This window comes from Lagopus muta, chromosome 1 (assembly GCF_023343835.1).
Source record: "Lagopus muta isolate bLagMut1 chromosome 1, bLagMut1 primary, whole genome shotgun sequence".
NCBI classification, from domain to species: domain Eukaryota; kingdom Metazoa; phylum Chordata; class Aves; order Galliformes; family Phasianidae; genus Lagopus; species Lagopus muta.
Window position 1 is genome coordinate 18,439,332 of NC_064433.1, and position 17,198 is coordinate 18,456,529.

The 17,198-nt window shown below is 40.0% G+C and overlaps 1 protein-coding gene across 2 annotated transcripts; it reads right to left on the bottom strand.

Annotated features, from left to right (window-relative positions):
* Positions 1–332: 332 nt before the first annotated feature.
* ALG12 (ALG12 alpha-1,6-mannosyltransferase) lies at positions 333–17,092 on the bottom strand. 2 transcript variants are annotated; one of them, XM_048940172.1, is made up of 11 exons: positions 16,892–17,092; positions 16,091–16,185; positions 10,405–10,597; positions 10,125–10,257; positions 9,473–9,646; positions 7,945–8,139; positions 6,839–6,942; positions 6,157–6,380; positions 5,219–5,388; positions 4,975–5,050; positions 333–1,188 (listed from the first exon to the last, which is right to left on the bottom strand). In XM_048940172.1, exons 3-11 carry the CDS (start codon positions 10,567–10,569, stop codon positions 957–959), a joined length of 1,473 nt encoding a protein of 490 aa, XP_048796129.1. In that variant the 5' UTR covers positions 10,570–10,597; positions 16,091–16,185; positions 16,892–17,092; the 3' UTR covers positions 333–956. The 2 variants fall into 2 exon arrangements, with proteins under 2 accessions (XP_048796129.1, XP_048796077.1); XM_048940120.1 differs by having other exon boundaries at positions 16,836–17,092.
* Positions 17,093–17,198: the final 106 nt, after the last annotated feature.

Sequence of the window (17,198 nt, forward strand, 5' to 3'; positions counted from 1 at the left end):
ACCCCTAAATTTCTTCCATTCAGCAGTCCAGGCAGACATCCTTAACAAAAACATCTAATAAAGAAGAAATTACAGAGCATACTATTTTATTCTAATTTATACAATTCTAACACATGGTACTTTATTCTTTTCCAAGGGGACTACTTGATACAGAAATAAAACAGCACCTATCTTCTTCAAGTGTATTCAAGTAAATATTTTTGTAGGTAAACTTTTGCACTGCAAATTAAGATACAACTGCAGAAGAAAAGGGAAAATAGTTTCAAAATACTATTTTCAGTGAAATCCAAGTTGCACTGCTCATTCATGAACTACTGAAATAAAGACAACCGTTCTTTAATACTGTTTAATACTGTTAACAAAACAGTGTTGCCAAAAGGTCCAAATGCTGTTTAAGTGAACCTTTCACTTTAATTAGTTTAATAGCCCAGAGGGCACAATCATGTATTGTGATGAAGCTACAATGAATATGGCTTTCCTATGCTGATAACATCATTCAAGTTTCACACAGGCAATCTGACAACTAAGCGGGTTACAGTCCTGCAGATATATCGAGTAATACATCTTTGCACACACAGATTACATATAAAGTTATTGCCAAAGTAAGATCTCGTTCCATTATGTATCTTATATAGGACAATTAGGACATACCTGTGCTGCATTATGAAATAACTACCCAAATTAAGTAGACATTTCACTTAATAGCACTAAACTTGCAGGCAGCCTCTCTCAAACACATCTAATAATATCTAACTCAGATTTGAGTTCATACTGACTAGGAATGCATTATAGTATTCATATAATAAACAGGATGAAGCTAAATACTGATCAATACAAAGATTTTCTGTACCTTTTCACAGAAGCTGAACTGCAGTGCTGGAATGATAATCTGCTGTTGTCATAGATCATTCAGTCATCAGCAAAATTACACCAAAAGACTTACATAAAATTCACAGTCAAGATGATAGAGGAAGTTTTTCCAACAGTACTAATTTTGGTTTTAAGTTTAAAGTAAAAGGAGGTAGTGCAGTAAGGTTCAACCCAATTTTACTGATGCCAGGTATATTTGCCAGCGGCCTGTGGGTTGTCTTGTAATGTGATATCTGAAGAGGGTTTGTTTCCATCAGTATGTGTGTATAAGAAAACATCAGCTGGTCTCCTGGTTTAACATCTTCTCTTTTGTCATACCTGTAGAGAACACACAAGCTTTAGTTACATTCCTCTCTACACATCACAAGGCAGTATCTACTCTCCAAGATGAAACAAAACAAACAAATGCAAAACACTCTCAGTTATATGCCTGCTTTACAATTCTTTGGAGAACAAAACGTTGTTTTTTGAAGAGGCTAGAGAGCTAGTCATCCCATGCAAATCTTTCTGCTACTACTATCATCTAATTTAGGACTTGTAGAAAATTTCTTATCTAGTCCTCTCAGTTCTGTGGAAAAAGCACGAAGCCAATGACTACAGAGAATGACAGGCAGTCTGAGCATTATCTACAAAAATTGATGTTTGGATAACAGTCTTGCCTTTTCCTTTTGAAATTAAGAAAATCTGTTATGAAGCATTTCATCAGAAATCTTTCTTTCCTGGTAGTGAAATGTTCAAGTATGAGCCCCAGAAAACAGCAGGGAAAACACTGCACTGAACACCACAGGAAAGAAAGAACAGCTTGGAAACTGAAGTGTTAACCTGGCACTTGTTCAATTTCCTGATCTACAGCATGTTTGGGCAGCTGACTTAAGGTCAGCTTTTATATACCTGTTAATGAATACTAAATACACGTTATTATCTCTACATAATACATATATAAAAGGCAACTAAGTTTCAAAAGTACTTAACATGTCCACTTACAGTTATTTGTTAAGAAGGCTTATGTTCAATCTATCTGCAGAGGGAATTTAAGAGATGAAAAACCAAATGGCTGAAGTATTTGACAGAGATATTGAAGATTTAGGTGTACGTTCTCTGTCTGATCTGAGCCCAGAACTGAACACTTGAATTCAGTTCATCCCTCACATGTCACAGATATGCATAAACCTAATTATCTAGACTATGAGGAATCTCTCTTAGTGTCTCATGAAGATGCTGTCTTCACTGAAGAGAAGAAGGCGAACTTTGTAGCCCAAGGGTTAGGATGCTCATATTGGATGTGACATTCTAATTGAGTCCTCAATCCAACAACTTCACAAGAAGAAGGACAAGTTGAGTGCAGCCCTCAATATTCCACAGACCACTGTTTCCTGTACTTCTGAAAGGCGAAGACCTGGCTTTAATTCTTTGTTCCATATTCCAAAAAAATATCCCACACTTACTAATGATGGAAAACAGTACAGAAGATAGAGGTTAAAAGCAAAGTTACTTACCTTTAGTTCGTTTAGGACAGAACAGTCATAAGTATCTAACCATAACAAGAGTGTTAAAAAAAATAATCTGTAAGCCAACTGAGGAGTGATGCAGCTCTTCACTCTTTCTGTTGCCCTCTTCTGCAAGCTATTCTCCACCAGCTTTTGTAACTTAGGCACCTGATTCCTCCCCACATGTTTCACAATTAACTTACTCAAGTCTGTGGCTGTTGTTACTGAAGTGAACACCGGTACTGAAGTTGTGCAATCCCAAGCCTGCAACTACTCTTGCATGTACATATGAGCATCCTTTACCATGTGTAGCTTTGCAGACCTGGCTTCTCATCTCCCTGAATTCTCTGTGGAAAACTGGAAGCACTAATCTCACATATTTCCAACAAAGTCACTAACATTTAAGATATGTGAAGCAACAGACACTCTACAACAAACTAAAGGATTTGTGTGCATGGTTAACCAAATACAGGACCAGATCTTGCATTATAAGTGTTCTAAAACAAACAACAACAAAAAAAGCACACTCTAATTTCATCTGCTATTGCCAGAAAGATCATTTAGGATGCCATGTAGGATGATAGATGTGTTAAAACTGGCAGAAAGAATGATATACTTTGTAATAGGCTTTACCAACTACTAGTTTTGCATTTTCCTCATCAGCAAATAAAAGGCCTTTCATCTGGCTGCAAGCATTTTTGAATTTTATTATTTTTAAATACTTGAAGCTTACACAGCATATTTATTCCTGGTTCAAAGAGACTACATAATTGAAGACAAGACTGTAACACCTGTCTTGTGTAAGAATCTGCACCAAGCTTATTTCAGTCAACCTTTGAAGAAAAATAATGGATCACCTGCATTTTTCTTGAGGCACAAAGATTTAATCTAAGCACACCACTGAAAGCTGTTAACTTCTAAGAGACTTTCATTTGTAGATTGTAGTTTTCCTGAAGAATCATCAGTCCTCATAGCTGTGCCACCCATAAATCTATCTATGAAGATGGTAGGTTAGTTTTCACCCATCTGTCATATTCTTAAATAAAGAGAAAACGGACAGCTGATGACACTAAACTCTGCACTATTGTGCTGTCAGACAACACAGTAGCCCTTTGTATGTGAAACTTTATAACGAACCAGCCCTCCCTTAATACTTTTTATGATAAGGAAAGATAAAAGTGATAGAGACCCTACAGCTCCAACACTATGAACCATCCATCAGTGACAGGGATATTATTCATGCACTTTCCAATCCCGCTGCACCACAACAACCTCAATCAAATAACAAGAAATATCCAAACAAACTCTACCATCTAAAAAAGGCCAACGAACTTAAGCACTGTATTTGGAAAGTTTTGTTTATCCAACACATTTAAGAGTAGTTTAAATAAGTATTTATGTATCTTCAAAAAACAAAGACTGGAGCATTTTAGTTATCATGTGTGTTCTATCACTTGTACTAATAGAGTAATGTCTCCCCCTAACTACTCACGTATTAAAACCCTCTCTACATAGAAGATGCAAAAAAAAAATAATTCTGAACAGTGGATTGGTAAATATGACAGAAATTCTGCCTTTAACTGTCAATATCATCATGATACTACAGAAGAGCACAGAGAAAAGAAAAAAAGGCAATACAGCAATTCCTGCAGCTTGCCCTGGAAGCATACTATTCCCTTCTTTTTCTCTATTCCAAATTTTTTTCTCAAACAATGCAGTAAATTAATTATGTTTCTTCATTTTATCCTGAACAGCTCAAGTTGGGAAAAACAACTCTAATTCAGACTTAAACTAAAACCAAAACCTGTTTGTGCAAGGATAAAGTAAGGCTTTTCATTAAGATTACATTTTAAATTAGAAATCCTGACTTCAGTTGACAAGGTAGGCCTTGAATCATAGAGACGCCCTTTTTTTGCATCAACCTGAAAAGCAAGCAACTGCATCCCACAGATATCCCCTACTATTTGTTTAGATATTATGATTCTTAATACACTGTGTATTCTGCTCATGGTAACAAAGCTCTCAAAACTGTTATCTACCAGAGAATGAATATGACTAACAGTCTATGTGACACAGCAGCTTTAACATCATCTATCTGAAGGATGTTTCACATAAAAAGACTTTAAATATTAATATGTAGATAAGCTGCACTTTGCAACACAGCATTTAAAAAACACAGATAAAATAAGATTCCCCCCAATTATTACTATTAATTTATTTTATTAATAAATGTATTACGTTCTACCAAGAACAGAAAGATGTTCATCTACAACTGTGTCTTATAAAACCTAGTGAAATAGCAAATGTAGCTCTTCTAAGGATATCAGTGCCTTAGCAAAATAACTTCTGTGCTGTCCTTTTATTTCTCACGTATTTAAAGATTATATGGCATTTAAGCAAAACAGAACTAACCAAAACAGTGTTCTGTTTCTAAATTGGCAGCACTTCACATACCCAAATTCCCTGAAGATTCATATATACATATGTATAAAAATTAAGTATCAGGTGCTTACTTTATGAATGATTATATATTTATATAAATTATATTTATATATATATATAAAATAAATATAATATATAAAAATATATATATATTCATTTTAAAATCTGAACATACCTCCAATCTGAATTGATTTCTAGAAACCGAGAGACTCCTGTTTGTGCTGCAGCTACATCAATATGAACAGAGACCTCTGCAGAAACAAAGAAAGTTTCAAAATTACTATAAGGTCACCAATAGTAACTGAAAAGATACACGAAAACAACATGAAGAAGCAATATTCAATACATGTGAAAATGTACTAATAGCAAAAAATTACAACTGAGTTAGACAAACATACCTCAAAAGCAGCTTGACGTACCTGCTGTTGAAGGTACCAACTCATGCAACTTCTGAATTGCTACTCCTCCAGGATAATTGAAATGTGAAACATACAGAGAAGTTCCAGAATAAGCAGCATTAACTAGAAGATGCATTACAACAAAAAAAGATCCAATTTTGTACAGCCAGGATTTCCGGTAGTTATTCAGTCTATTGAGAGGGGAAAAAAGAGGAAGACTAAACTGTTACATTTGTTTCCTAATGGTCATTGATTACTGTGATCTTTCACAAACAAAAAAAAACCCCCGTTAGATAATAAAGAACAGTGCAAACTTAATTACAATCACATAAGGAATGCATTCATTATTACTAGGAGATTAAATTATAGCAACAAACACTTAAGTTTGAATATCCTTATTAAGAAAATTGTCTAAGGTTTATCATTACAGATAAGTATTTCTGCATTCAAAACTCAGCTATGGATATACTCTATTTCAGATAAGTTCAGAATTCAACTTAAATTTGTTTACTCAAGATACTCAAGTGTAGTCATTTAATACAAACTCCAAGTTTCATGAGTATATATGGTAATATATGGTTCTACCTGTGTATTAAACAATTTCCGGAGGAAACTTATGTTAACAACACACTAGTAACTTCTTCTCTAGTGGATAAACTGAATTGCAATAGCATGATGCTACTGCAATTCAGAACTCTAGATCACAACTCCATTTTTGCCTCTGCCACAGACTTATCAAATTATTGCTTCAAATCCTATCACTTTTGACTCCATTCCTCTCACTAGAAGAATAGGCAGAATGATACAGACGTTCTTTCTAGAGCTTCTCTAGACCTTAATATAATCACGATTCCAAGAGAGAAAGAATTGTATAAGAACAGTAACACGTTCTCCTACTTCTTACATTTCAAAAAAGAAAAAGAAAAAAAAAAAGAAGGAAAAAGCAATCTCAAACTTACATTCGTGAGCACACTTTAGCAGCTACTATGTTGAAGACGGGGAAAGTGTACATGATAAAGCGCAACTCTTTGTGTGGAAGGAATGAATACAAGAAAATAAAGCCCAGTGCTGGCAAAAGTAATATCCGAGTTCTCTTTTCTGCTGCACCTAAAGGTACAAATATAATGCTGCATCCCAAAGCACGAGGCAAAGCTGAATAGAAATACCAAAAGAAGGGGGATATCTTCAAGGTGAAAAGCAGAGTTAAGGATGGTTTTACTGCTAATGAGTAACTATTCTTTACAGCAACAGACAAAATTTGCAAATATGCAGTAGAATTTTGTATATCACATTATTCCAGGAATTTGGTTTTCTGCATTACTCTTGAAAAGCAAGAGCAGTTGCCTAACTGCTTTCAAATCATCCAATAAAGGTACATTAAGTGTTGTTACTGATAAGGAAAATCACAGGGAAGGAACCTGGATTTATACTGGGACACCACGAAGCAGCAAAAAGAAAAATCAGCAGAGGAAAGTTAAAATTTTAAGGAAAGATCTAAGGCACAGACATCGCCTTATAACTTCACATACATTCTGCTTTTCATCAAGTATTTCAGTAACACCAAAACTGAGTCTCAGGAGTAAGTCTTCACTTCAGCTGACAGTGTTACAGCTCTTTTTCCCCGGATGTTTCAAAGGATACTCCCCAGTTGGAACTTTTGTTTAAAATTGTATTATACCACAGCACTTTCCCTTCAGGCCACACAAGTTGCCTCCAAAATAGAGAGTCCACAGCCACTGTTAGCCCTGAAAGAATTAAATACACATCTGGATGAATTAAAAACTAAGGCAAACCAAACAAGCACATCCACACTGCACATTTACTGATGACAGCAACACAAACTTGATGATAAAGGATGATAACGGATTAAAGGCAAACAGAAAAGCAGCAAATTCATCAGTCCTATCTCCTCCACTCAGCTCCCCAAGAACCGCTCTGGTATTTATGAATTTTGCCAGTGAGGGAATGGTTGTATCAGTGAAATTCCTGTTGGACCTATGGACTCTGAATGAAGTGCTTCCGAATGCACGTGCAATGCTCCTTCACTGTTTCTGCTGCCCACACTGCAGAAAATTAACCATGCTACCAGAGCTCACCACAGGTCATCTGATGATAGTATTTTTATCAGTCAGGCTGGCAGAAAAGCTTAGAGTGTTTAAATGCATGTGCATGAGCTGTCCGTGAATAAGTAGAAACAAAATTTTTCAGCCTCTCCAATGTGGAAAATCATAGCTGTTCAAGTTAATGTAATAGAGAGACACAACGGAGAATTTTTTTAAACCTCAAGCATACAAAGTAGAACTGTGACCCTCCACAATCCTTTTATTCAGTACCCCTGTCTGCCACTTTCATTTCATCCTCAGTTTCAGCCTGTCATCATGGCAATAGATAATACAGCTGATAATGTACCTGGAACTGCAGCCTGGTACTAATTATACTGAAGTTAACTTGTACATCTAAGATTTTTCAAGACCAGGACATCATACAGGATATCTGAAGGCAGAGAACACAGTACCTTCCTGGGGCTCTGTGCATACTTACTTCCTTGCACACAAACATACAAAGAAATAAACATGCTTAACATGCTTGTGGTATTACTGGTAAACAGAATGAGACAAAACCAAACCCTAAGGGCCAGGACACTAAAGGAGAAATAAAAAAAATTAAAAAAATAAGCAAATCTCTGTATTTCTGCTGAATTTAATATGTGGCTTCTCCTCCCCCCTTCCCCCCCAGCAAATACTTACCCAACCAAAAACATCCAGCAGGAACAGCATGGGAAAGTATCTTTAAAATGGAGATCCTTTTGGTTAAAAACGTCACGAGAAGCATGAGACCTAAGAATATGGCAAGCTCTGATCTGAAGACTATAATTGCCAAAGCTGAGAACCAAATGAATGGCCTCTGCTTTTGTTGTATCCAAAATGTCAATGCCAACAGCACTGTAAAGATAAAATACACTGTCTCATCTATTTGTTTTCTACAGGGCAACGCTTTTATTAAGAAAAGCACCCTGTTACTCAAACTTCCCAACCCATCCCATCTCAGTCTTCCCAGGAGTTTTTGTCCAGAAATCCTCCTTCTGTCACAGAAACAGAGCTTGGAAAATCATGTATCATACTATCACTGATGCTTAAGTAACCAGGAAAAGCATACTGCAAAAGGAACATGTGGCAGCTCTTCTGGACTGTGCATCTGATAGCTTTTGACCCCCAACCCCTTCAAATTTAAATACTAATTGCCTTTCAAACTAAGACTCATAATTATCATTTCCCACCATCTCCTGAAAAGCTTTTTTTTCCTTAGATTAGTATATCTTGTATTACTGACAACAGCACCCCATTTCAAATATGAAAGAGACTACAGACAGGTGAGGGAGAAGGAACTACGAATCCATCTGTAATGTTAGCTGGAGATAAACTATATCTCCACAAAGTTACCTCTACTACTGCAGAGTTCAAATCACATCATAACACTGACTACATTGTAAAGTGATCTGGACCCTAAGCAAAATGCAAAAGAACAATACCAACTGATTACATGTGAAATACGAAGAGTAGAAACACTTAAAACAATTTGTATTTTTAATACCCACAGAAATGAGCTGGAAAGTTTACTACTACACAGTGTTTGATGACTCAGTTTTCTTCCTTTTGTTTTTCAGTTCTGATCTATGCAGGTTCCTACATCAAGCCAAACAAATTCCACTGAAGCATTAAGTGACTATGCTATTATTTATCATATGTGGTTAATTTTTCCTCTCATCATCTCTGGGGAAAAACCGTGTATGTAGGGTATGATTTTGACATGGATTTTTTTTCCCCAGTTCTGTACTGTTAGATTTATAGGTGATTCCAGAAAAGTAAGGTGGAGAGCTTGCCGTGAGAGTTATTTCCACAGCCTCATGAGAATATGGCTTCCTGTGTAGATTAAGTCCTACAGATCTGTTTTTGTTTTGTTTTGTTTTTAAACAGAAAGTATGCCTACTGCTTTTCCAAAACCTGTGTTTTATGCATTAGATAAGTGTACTCAAGTCTCTGAGAAACGCCAACTCATCATGTATTCAGATGTTGTACTAGATTTAACAGTCACTGTAAGCATTTTTGGAAAAAAAAAAACACCTCAAAACCACTCAAGTTTTCTCATCTTGTTATCACATAGCATAACAGAGCATAAATATTAACTTGGGCTGACCATATTTTTTCTATAGCTTAATTACCCACACATTTGAAAAGAATTTTCACATTTTGAAATTATCCATATGCAAATACTTACCAAAAGGAAGTGCAAATACATTGGGAAGGGTTCGTGTACAGTAAAACATCAAGTGAAACTGAGTAACAGTTATGAGACAGAAGATTGTTGACGTAGTTGCTCCAAACTGCTTTCTAACTTCTTTCTGCAACTTCCATAGTGTGTAAATCACACTGAGCCCCAAGCTTCCTCTGACTATCAGAACAATACAAACACAACATAATCACACTGATCACCAATGAATGTGTAAAGACACAAAGGGAAGAAATTACTAAGAACACAACTGAAGAGCTTACAACGCAAGCCACTTTATAGAAAAGAACCAAACCCTTTCCACATTAGTTTGTTTTAACTCATCTTTAACTTGCTTGATGCTTCTGCGCAGAGGTCAGTGATTCTGTGCCCAAATCAAGCAATATCTTACAAAGTGTAAATGGAAGTATACAATGGAATGTATTCTCTGAACACACTTTCTCTAGGTTTTTGCTAAGAAACACTTCCTCTGTGTTGTTAATTACACCCCCCCAAAGAAAGAAGTGGAATTGCCATGCTGGCTCCACATAACTACAGTTTGTAAAATCCCTCATTAGCAAAAATACAACATTTTAACCACTGACTCCAACACTGAATATTACATTACATTAAACCAAGTTTGAATTCAAAGTTCACATACCAATCAGCTGGGAGTAAAACTTGGACATTTTTAACAGGGAAAGTATGTATATGGCTGGGCTGGAAAGAGCAGCAATAAAGATCGGTCCAAGAAACGTTCTTGGGACAACTCCAGGAAATTCATGGTGGTCATACTGCAAAAAGAAAAATTTAAGATAGGCAAATCAGAAACAAAAGAAAATCAAGATAAATTATATTCACATTGCATATTTTCTACTCATATAGAAAGTAATAGCAAGCTTTAACAGTATCCAAAAAAAGAACACCTATTTTGAATTTACCTTATCCAAGTCCAGTTGGTGGTACACAACATCATGGATAGCCTGTAGGTTAAAGCTTTCCTCCACTTTTGTAAATGGGCAGACAGTTAAATGAACAAAGGCCACAACAATAATCAACAACAGTAATGGGAATGACCGCCCACTTGAGCTCCTCTTCTGAGCCATCCTGTGTTCAAAATTCACATATATTCACCTATCAAGACCAGAAGTTAAAAGAACATACATTAATAACATGGTATAGGAATTAATACATTAATAATGAGGTATAGAAACAGAGAAATTGGTCAGGGCGATTCTTACAGAAAGAAAAGGTACTACAATACTAAACAAAAAAAATAAATAAATAAACGGAATAATCTACAGCTATGGAGTAGATAGACAAAAAGATATTCAGACTACATTTCAGGATTTGGGCCATCTCCAGCAAGTGCAAAGGCTCTCATTTTCAATCTGTAACATTCCAGTTAACACAGACCCTACTTCAAATGCTTCCCTTTGTGCCCCATACTGTCTCTACTGCCAAGAGCACCATCTCAATTATGCCTGTGTTTTATGGAAGAGAGCTCTGTAATTTCTTCTCCCTTTAATCTCACACTGGATTTACACATGATCTTCAGGACATACTATCTCTTTTGTCTGGGACTCTGAAGCTCATGGGAGAGGAAGCCAGAAGATGATTAATTGTTCAGAACAGAGTACTTTGAACTTCTGAGTTTCCTAGCTTGCCAGTGGCTAGGTATGGTCTTGGCAAGCAGAAAGGAATCCCCCTTGGCACCCACACCACACATCATTACAGGGTGAGCACTGTCAAAACCCAAACCTTCACACTACTGTGTAGAAGGAAAGGCCATCTGTACATAATGCTTTGTTTCACAACACCGTGCTGACCCATGGCATTACCTGCAAAGTATTTCAGCTGATATCAAGGGCATAAAAAACACAGGTATTTTAATACTAACCTTTAGTAATTTAAAATCATAAACTAGTTTTAAAAAGTTAACTTCCATTATCATTTCCAGCAGAAATGGTGGTCTAGTTCTACTATTTTAATTTAAATTTCCCATTTTTCTAGGTTAAATTTCATAAAAGTCGAGTCTTTTGTTTATTGTTGTTCTGTTCTCACAGACATGAAACTTGAAAAATGGCACTTTTTAGGTACAATTGGGTTTTTGGTTGGAAACGTTTTCTCCCGTGTTTTGGTCTAAATCTGTCCATCAGACAGATGTCAGACAACTGGCAGATTTATTAGGATCATTCAGCAATTGCCTCCTATAGTCACCTTTTCCTCAATTGATTTGTCCTTCCTAACATAAAAGAGAAACAGATATAATGTCATAAATACTCTTTATTTCCAAACTAACGTCAATTAATCCAGAAAACTATACAATTTCTGCAAATAGCATGCATCTATATTGTGCTATACACACAGATTGCTCTGAAGGTAAAGCTTATTTCCACAAAAACTACAACAGACACAAGGAACACAATAACGCTGACAGAGCAAATTCTAAGCTACAAACTATCTTTTTTAACTTTAACTACGCATTTCTGACAGCAACGAACAAGAGCCTACATGCTATGGTTGTAGAAATCTGCACCAGCAGAGGTGATCTGCTGCCACTGTCACCACTGCTGAAACTCACCAGCCACTGCCTGAGCGTCTCATATCCACTGCTTGGTCCCCATAAACATTCAGCAAGTCTCAATGCATGTCAATGGGTGCCACTTCTTCCACATGGAGGAATTCAATGACACACCTTTGCTTTGTATGCATTTCCACATCAGACACCATTCTGTCAGACTGCCCCTCTGCTGCCATCTGTCACATGGCAACAGTATGTAACAGAATCTTGATGCAAAGGTTCAACCCCTACTTTCATACCACCAACATCCACCCCAATGTTGTAGACCAATATAATAAATAGGAGGCAGTATGTCCAGAGCAGCCCTCATATATACTCGCAAATTTTTATTGATGACCTGGATAAGGGCATCGCACGCACCTTCAGTAAGTTTGTGGAGAACACCAAGTTGGCTGGAAGTGTGGATCTGCCTGGGGGTAGCAAGGACCTACAGAGGGATCTGGACAGGCTGGGCTGAAGCCAATCGGATGAGGTTCAACAAGGCCAAATGCCAGGTCCTGCACTTTGGCCACAACAACGCCAGATGACGCTACAGGATTGGGGTGGAGTGGCTGGAAGACTTCGTAGAGGAAATGGACCTGGGGGTATTGATTGATGCTTGGCTGAACACGAGCCAGCAGCGTGCCCAGGTGGCCAAGAAGGCCAATGGCATCCTGGCTTGCATCAGAAGCAGTGTTGCCAGCAGGAACAGGGCAGTGATTGTCCCCCTGTACTCAGCACTGGTGAGGCTGCACCTCGAGTACTGTGTCCAGTTTCAGGCCCCTCTCTGCAAGAAAGACACTGAGGCCCTGGAGCAGGTTCAAAGGAGGGCAACAAAGCTGGTGAGGGGTCTGGAGCACAGGCTTTGTGAGAGTGGCTGAAGGAGCTGGGAATGTTCAGTCTGGAGAAGAGGAGGCTCAGGGGAGACCTTACTGCTCTCTATAACTACCTGAAGGGATGCTGTAGTGAGCTGGGGGTCAGCCTCTTCTCTCATGTAACTGTGATAGGACTAGAGGGAATGGCTTCAAGCTGTGCCAAGGGAGATTCAGGCTGGATATTAGGAAATACTGCTTCTCTGAAAGAGTGGTCAGGCACTGGAATGAGCTGCCCAGGGAAGTGGTGGAGTCACCGACTCTGGAGGTGTTCAAGGAATGTTTGGATGCTGTGTTGAGGAACAAGGTTTAGTGAGATCTACTGGTGATAGGTTGGACTGGATGGGTCTTTTCCAACCTTGGTGATTCTGATTCAATCCATATATACATTTACATACATATTCCTACACACAATAGGAAAAATTACTAGAAAATAGTACTAGAAATTTTCTACTTTGTGTAATTCCTACTATTACAGACTCTAACAAAAGCTCTGATCTGGGGCTCAAAGGAAGAGTTCTGCGGTAGGTCTTTACAATTTTTGCCTTGTTTTACAATGTAAATAGCCTAAATAAACACATCCCATGAAGTGGAAAGTGTTGTTAACCCATGCCTAGTACTACTTCTTTACTCGGACGGATAAAAATGAGTTCTGTCACAGCATAATCCTTTTTCCACAGCAGTAGTAAATGAGGTATGGGACTACCACTTCAAGAAGTGCTGGATAGGAATTAAGCATCTGTACAGTGCAGTCTACCTTGTATAAACTCTTGCCTCTAGAAAGCTCCCTTGCTGAATTCTTCCATTAAATACAGAGATACCTCACATTTCTGAAAAATCTACCCACAGAAAAATGGACAGTGAAGAATCAGGCCATATAGCAGCACAAATGTTTGAACAACTTGTATTTGACACGTATCCCAGCAGCAAGCTGAAATTCCTTCGTCCAAACTTCAGCTATTACAGGAGTCAATGAATCCTTGGAAAAGGACTCAAGAGCCAAACAGCTTTATCAGTGAGTGACACTGAAGCTGCATATCCCATATACAGTTTATTACAAAGCTTTCTTTTTTTGTTCTTTTCTAAGATCTTGTAGACTCCAATCCTAGTGCATGCCTGAAGAAAGGAAGCTTTTGCCAGAGCACTCAGATTTTGAAGATAAATGTATGCATTATACGTCCTGAAATTCCCTGAAGGGAAACAAGCTAGGAGATTAAAAACAAAGCATGAAGACAACACCTAGTTTTCTGAGATCAAGTTTAATAAATTTAGTGATCTTGTCAAGTTTCAAGATAACCTGCTCTGTTGAAAATTGATGTTGACAAGCCTCAAAATTCAAGTGCCATTTATCACAACAGGTAGGCACTGAATTTGATTCTTAAAATCAATTTGCTATATAAGAGCAAGAATACATGCAATTTACATTTTCATTTTTTACTGTCAAAAAACAGGTTTCAATTAAAAAAAAAAACCCACTACCTTTTAATAATAAAGGTTAGAGTAATATACTAATCAAATACAGTCTTATTCATCACCAACATTCTAGCAACTTTTGAAGAATCTTCAGAGCCAGATGACATAACAACGTTTACTCCCTCACAGAAATTGAACCTCAGAGAGATTCTCTACAGGAGTTCATGCCTTCCTGGAATTCAATGGGGTGAAAATAATGTTTAAAGAAAACATCTGAAAGAAACAAATGTCTCAAACAGTTCTTTCAAAAGTAGCTTATTCTTTTCTTAATATTTCTTTTGTGGAAACATGAGAAGTTTCAAGAATTCACTTTCCAGTCTTCCCTACTTGGCTCAGTTATGCTTTTTAGACACTCTTCAGGATAAATACATGAAGAGTTTTGCAGCCAATCCACACACTGAATCACAGGATCACTAAGGTTATAACAGACCATTAAGATCAACTAGTCCAACAATCAAGCCATTATCACCATGCCCACTAAACCGTATCCCCAAGTACCACATCTGCATGTTTCTTGAACACCTCTAGAGACAGTGACTCAACCACTTCTATAGGCAGCCTGCTCCAATGCTTCACCACTGTAAGAATTTTTTCCTAATATCTAACCTAAACCTCCCCTAGCACGACTTTGGGCCACTGACTCTCATTCTATCACTATGCAGAAGAGGCCAACTGCCACCTTGCTAGGATCTCCTTTCAAGCAGGACAGGAGAGCAATGAAGTCTCTCCTAAGCCTCCTCTTGGCCAGCCTCAACAATCCCAGTTCTCTCTGCTGTTCCGTGTAAGACTTGTTCTCCAGACCATTCACAGCTTTGTTGCCCTTCTTTGGCACACGCCAGGGCCTCAGCATCTTTCTCAGTGAGAGACCCAAATTGAACACAGCAGTCAAGGTGCAGTCTCACCCAGCACTGAGTACAAAAGGATGACCACCTCCCTGCTCCTGCTGACTGCACTACTTTTGAAGCATACTAGGATGCCATTGGCCTTCTTAGTCACCTGGGCATGCTGGTGGCAGACACGCAGCCAGCTGTCAACAACATCCCTAGACCCATTTCTCTGCTGCAGCTTGCCAGCCACTCTGCCCTCAAGCCTGCAGCAATGCATCGGATTGTGCCCAAATTTCTCCAGAGATGGCATTTCACCCCCTCACACACTGTCTGGAAGCATCCAAGCAGAGCCATCAAGAGCATGCCAACTAGTAGACAACAAGGGAGGATGCTATCTTTGGTACGCTTCAATAGCTTGTCCAACTCCATTCTAGAGATAACCTCTGAGGTCAGATTTAAGCACTGAAGGTGTTTTTTTTTTTTTTGTTTTGTTTTGTTTTTTTTTAACCCATCATCATTTATAAAAATGAATGTGATAGATGCTATTTAAAGCTGTATCACCTCATTAGCTTGGGAACTTATGAAAGTAGAAAAAAAAAAACCAACAGGAAATAGAAATCTGAGCCAGGAAACAAAGCCTGGGACAGTACCAGCTACGAAGGAACTATAAAGCTACGTAGAATATGCCTACTGGAGAATGAAAAAGCACTTTCTCCCTTCCATACAACACACTTACAGACGAGATACACGGGACACTCCCGACCAACCAATCCTCTCCTTACACACACACCGCCAACCTGGGCTGGTCAACCGGCCCTTAAGGACCAATGGACTCCGCTCCGCGCGAGCACAGCGCCCTCTGGCGGTCGTTTCACGCCGGGCCGCCACCTACCTGGGCAGGGCCGCCAGCCGGGCACGGGTCGGGGACCCTCAGCCGCTCCGCTCCTCCGACACTCCTCCTCGCTCCCAACGTCAGCTATGGAATCACTGCCAAATGAATCAAGTACGTGACCGCATCTTACGTGCTGTACCCCGCAGGGTATCGTAAGAGATAAGGTAACACCGCATTTCCATAGATTAGGAATTGAGGAATCACAACGGCTTAACGCCAGGTTATAGGGCCAGCATTTAGGAGCGCACTGGCCTGTGTACTGACGTACGCGCTGACTTCCCTGATTGCTACAGAGCTATTTTCGGAATAAAGAGCCATCGCCGCAGAGCCGAGCAGCCTCCTGTCGTGGCGCCGAGCCCGACGGAGCGAGGTGACCCCAACCCGCGGGGTGCCGCGACCCCAGGGAGCACACCCGCAAGGCCGCTCCTCCCCGTCCCCCACCCCCCGCCAGGCCACGGCAGCGCTCCGCGACGGGAGCCAGAATGCGCCGAGGGGAAACAGAACCCGGGCGTAACGGCTGCGCTAGCGACAACGCTCGCACAGCACGGCCATCCCTGACGGTGCTCTCAGCCGCAGAGCGCCAGCTCCTGCCCGGCCGGCGCTCCGCACCGAAGGGCTGATGGCTGCAGGGGCGGGATTCTCTCGGGGACGCCGGGCGGCAGCAGCTCCCCGCCCGCGCCCTCTCTGCCCCCGTTGCCTCCCGCCTCATCCCTCAAAGAGCCGCCACCGCGCCCCTCTGTCTCACCTCTACCTCCGGCACCGCGCCCTGTCGCGCTTTGTCCCGTCCCGCCCCGCGCTCACCCGCCGGCTCTCCACGTGGCCGCCCCCCAGAGGGCGCCGGCGGGAGGAGTGAGGAGAATAGCTCCGAGCTCACGTGACCGCCTCCTCGCCGGCCATGTTAGGTGAGGGCAGAGCTCGCCGCCAGCCACCCTAAGCTCCGAGACAGCCGTCAGTAGAAATGGCGGCTGGCTCCGAACCGGGCACGACTGCCCGCACTCACGATGGCGGCGGAGCCCGGAATTACTGTCACCGCAGCTCTCCATCCCGCCCCGCCCGGCAATCTGTGCACGCGGGGGGCTCCGATTGGCCCAGAGCGTGGCGGCCGCTG

Coding starts and splice junctions, on each gene's coding strand:
- ALG12 (XM_048940172.1), bottom strand. CDS start 10,569: ATGGCTCAGAAGAGGAGCTCAAGTGGGCGGTCATTCCCATTACTGTTG. Junction 6,381..6,838: donor ACAAAAGTTCCAACTGGGGA/GTATCCTTTGAA, acceptor TTCACCTTGAAG/ATATCCCCCTTCTTTTGGTA. Junction 5,389..6,156: donor GCTAAAGTGTGCTCACGAAT/GTAAGTTTGAGA, acceptor CCCTCTCAATAG/ACTGAATAACTACCGGAAAT.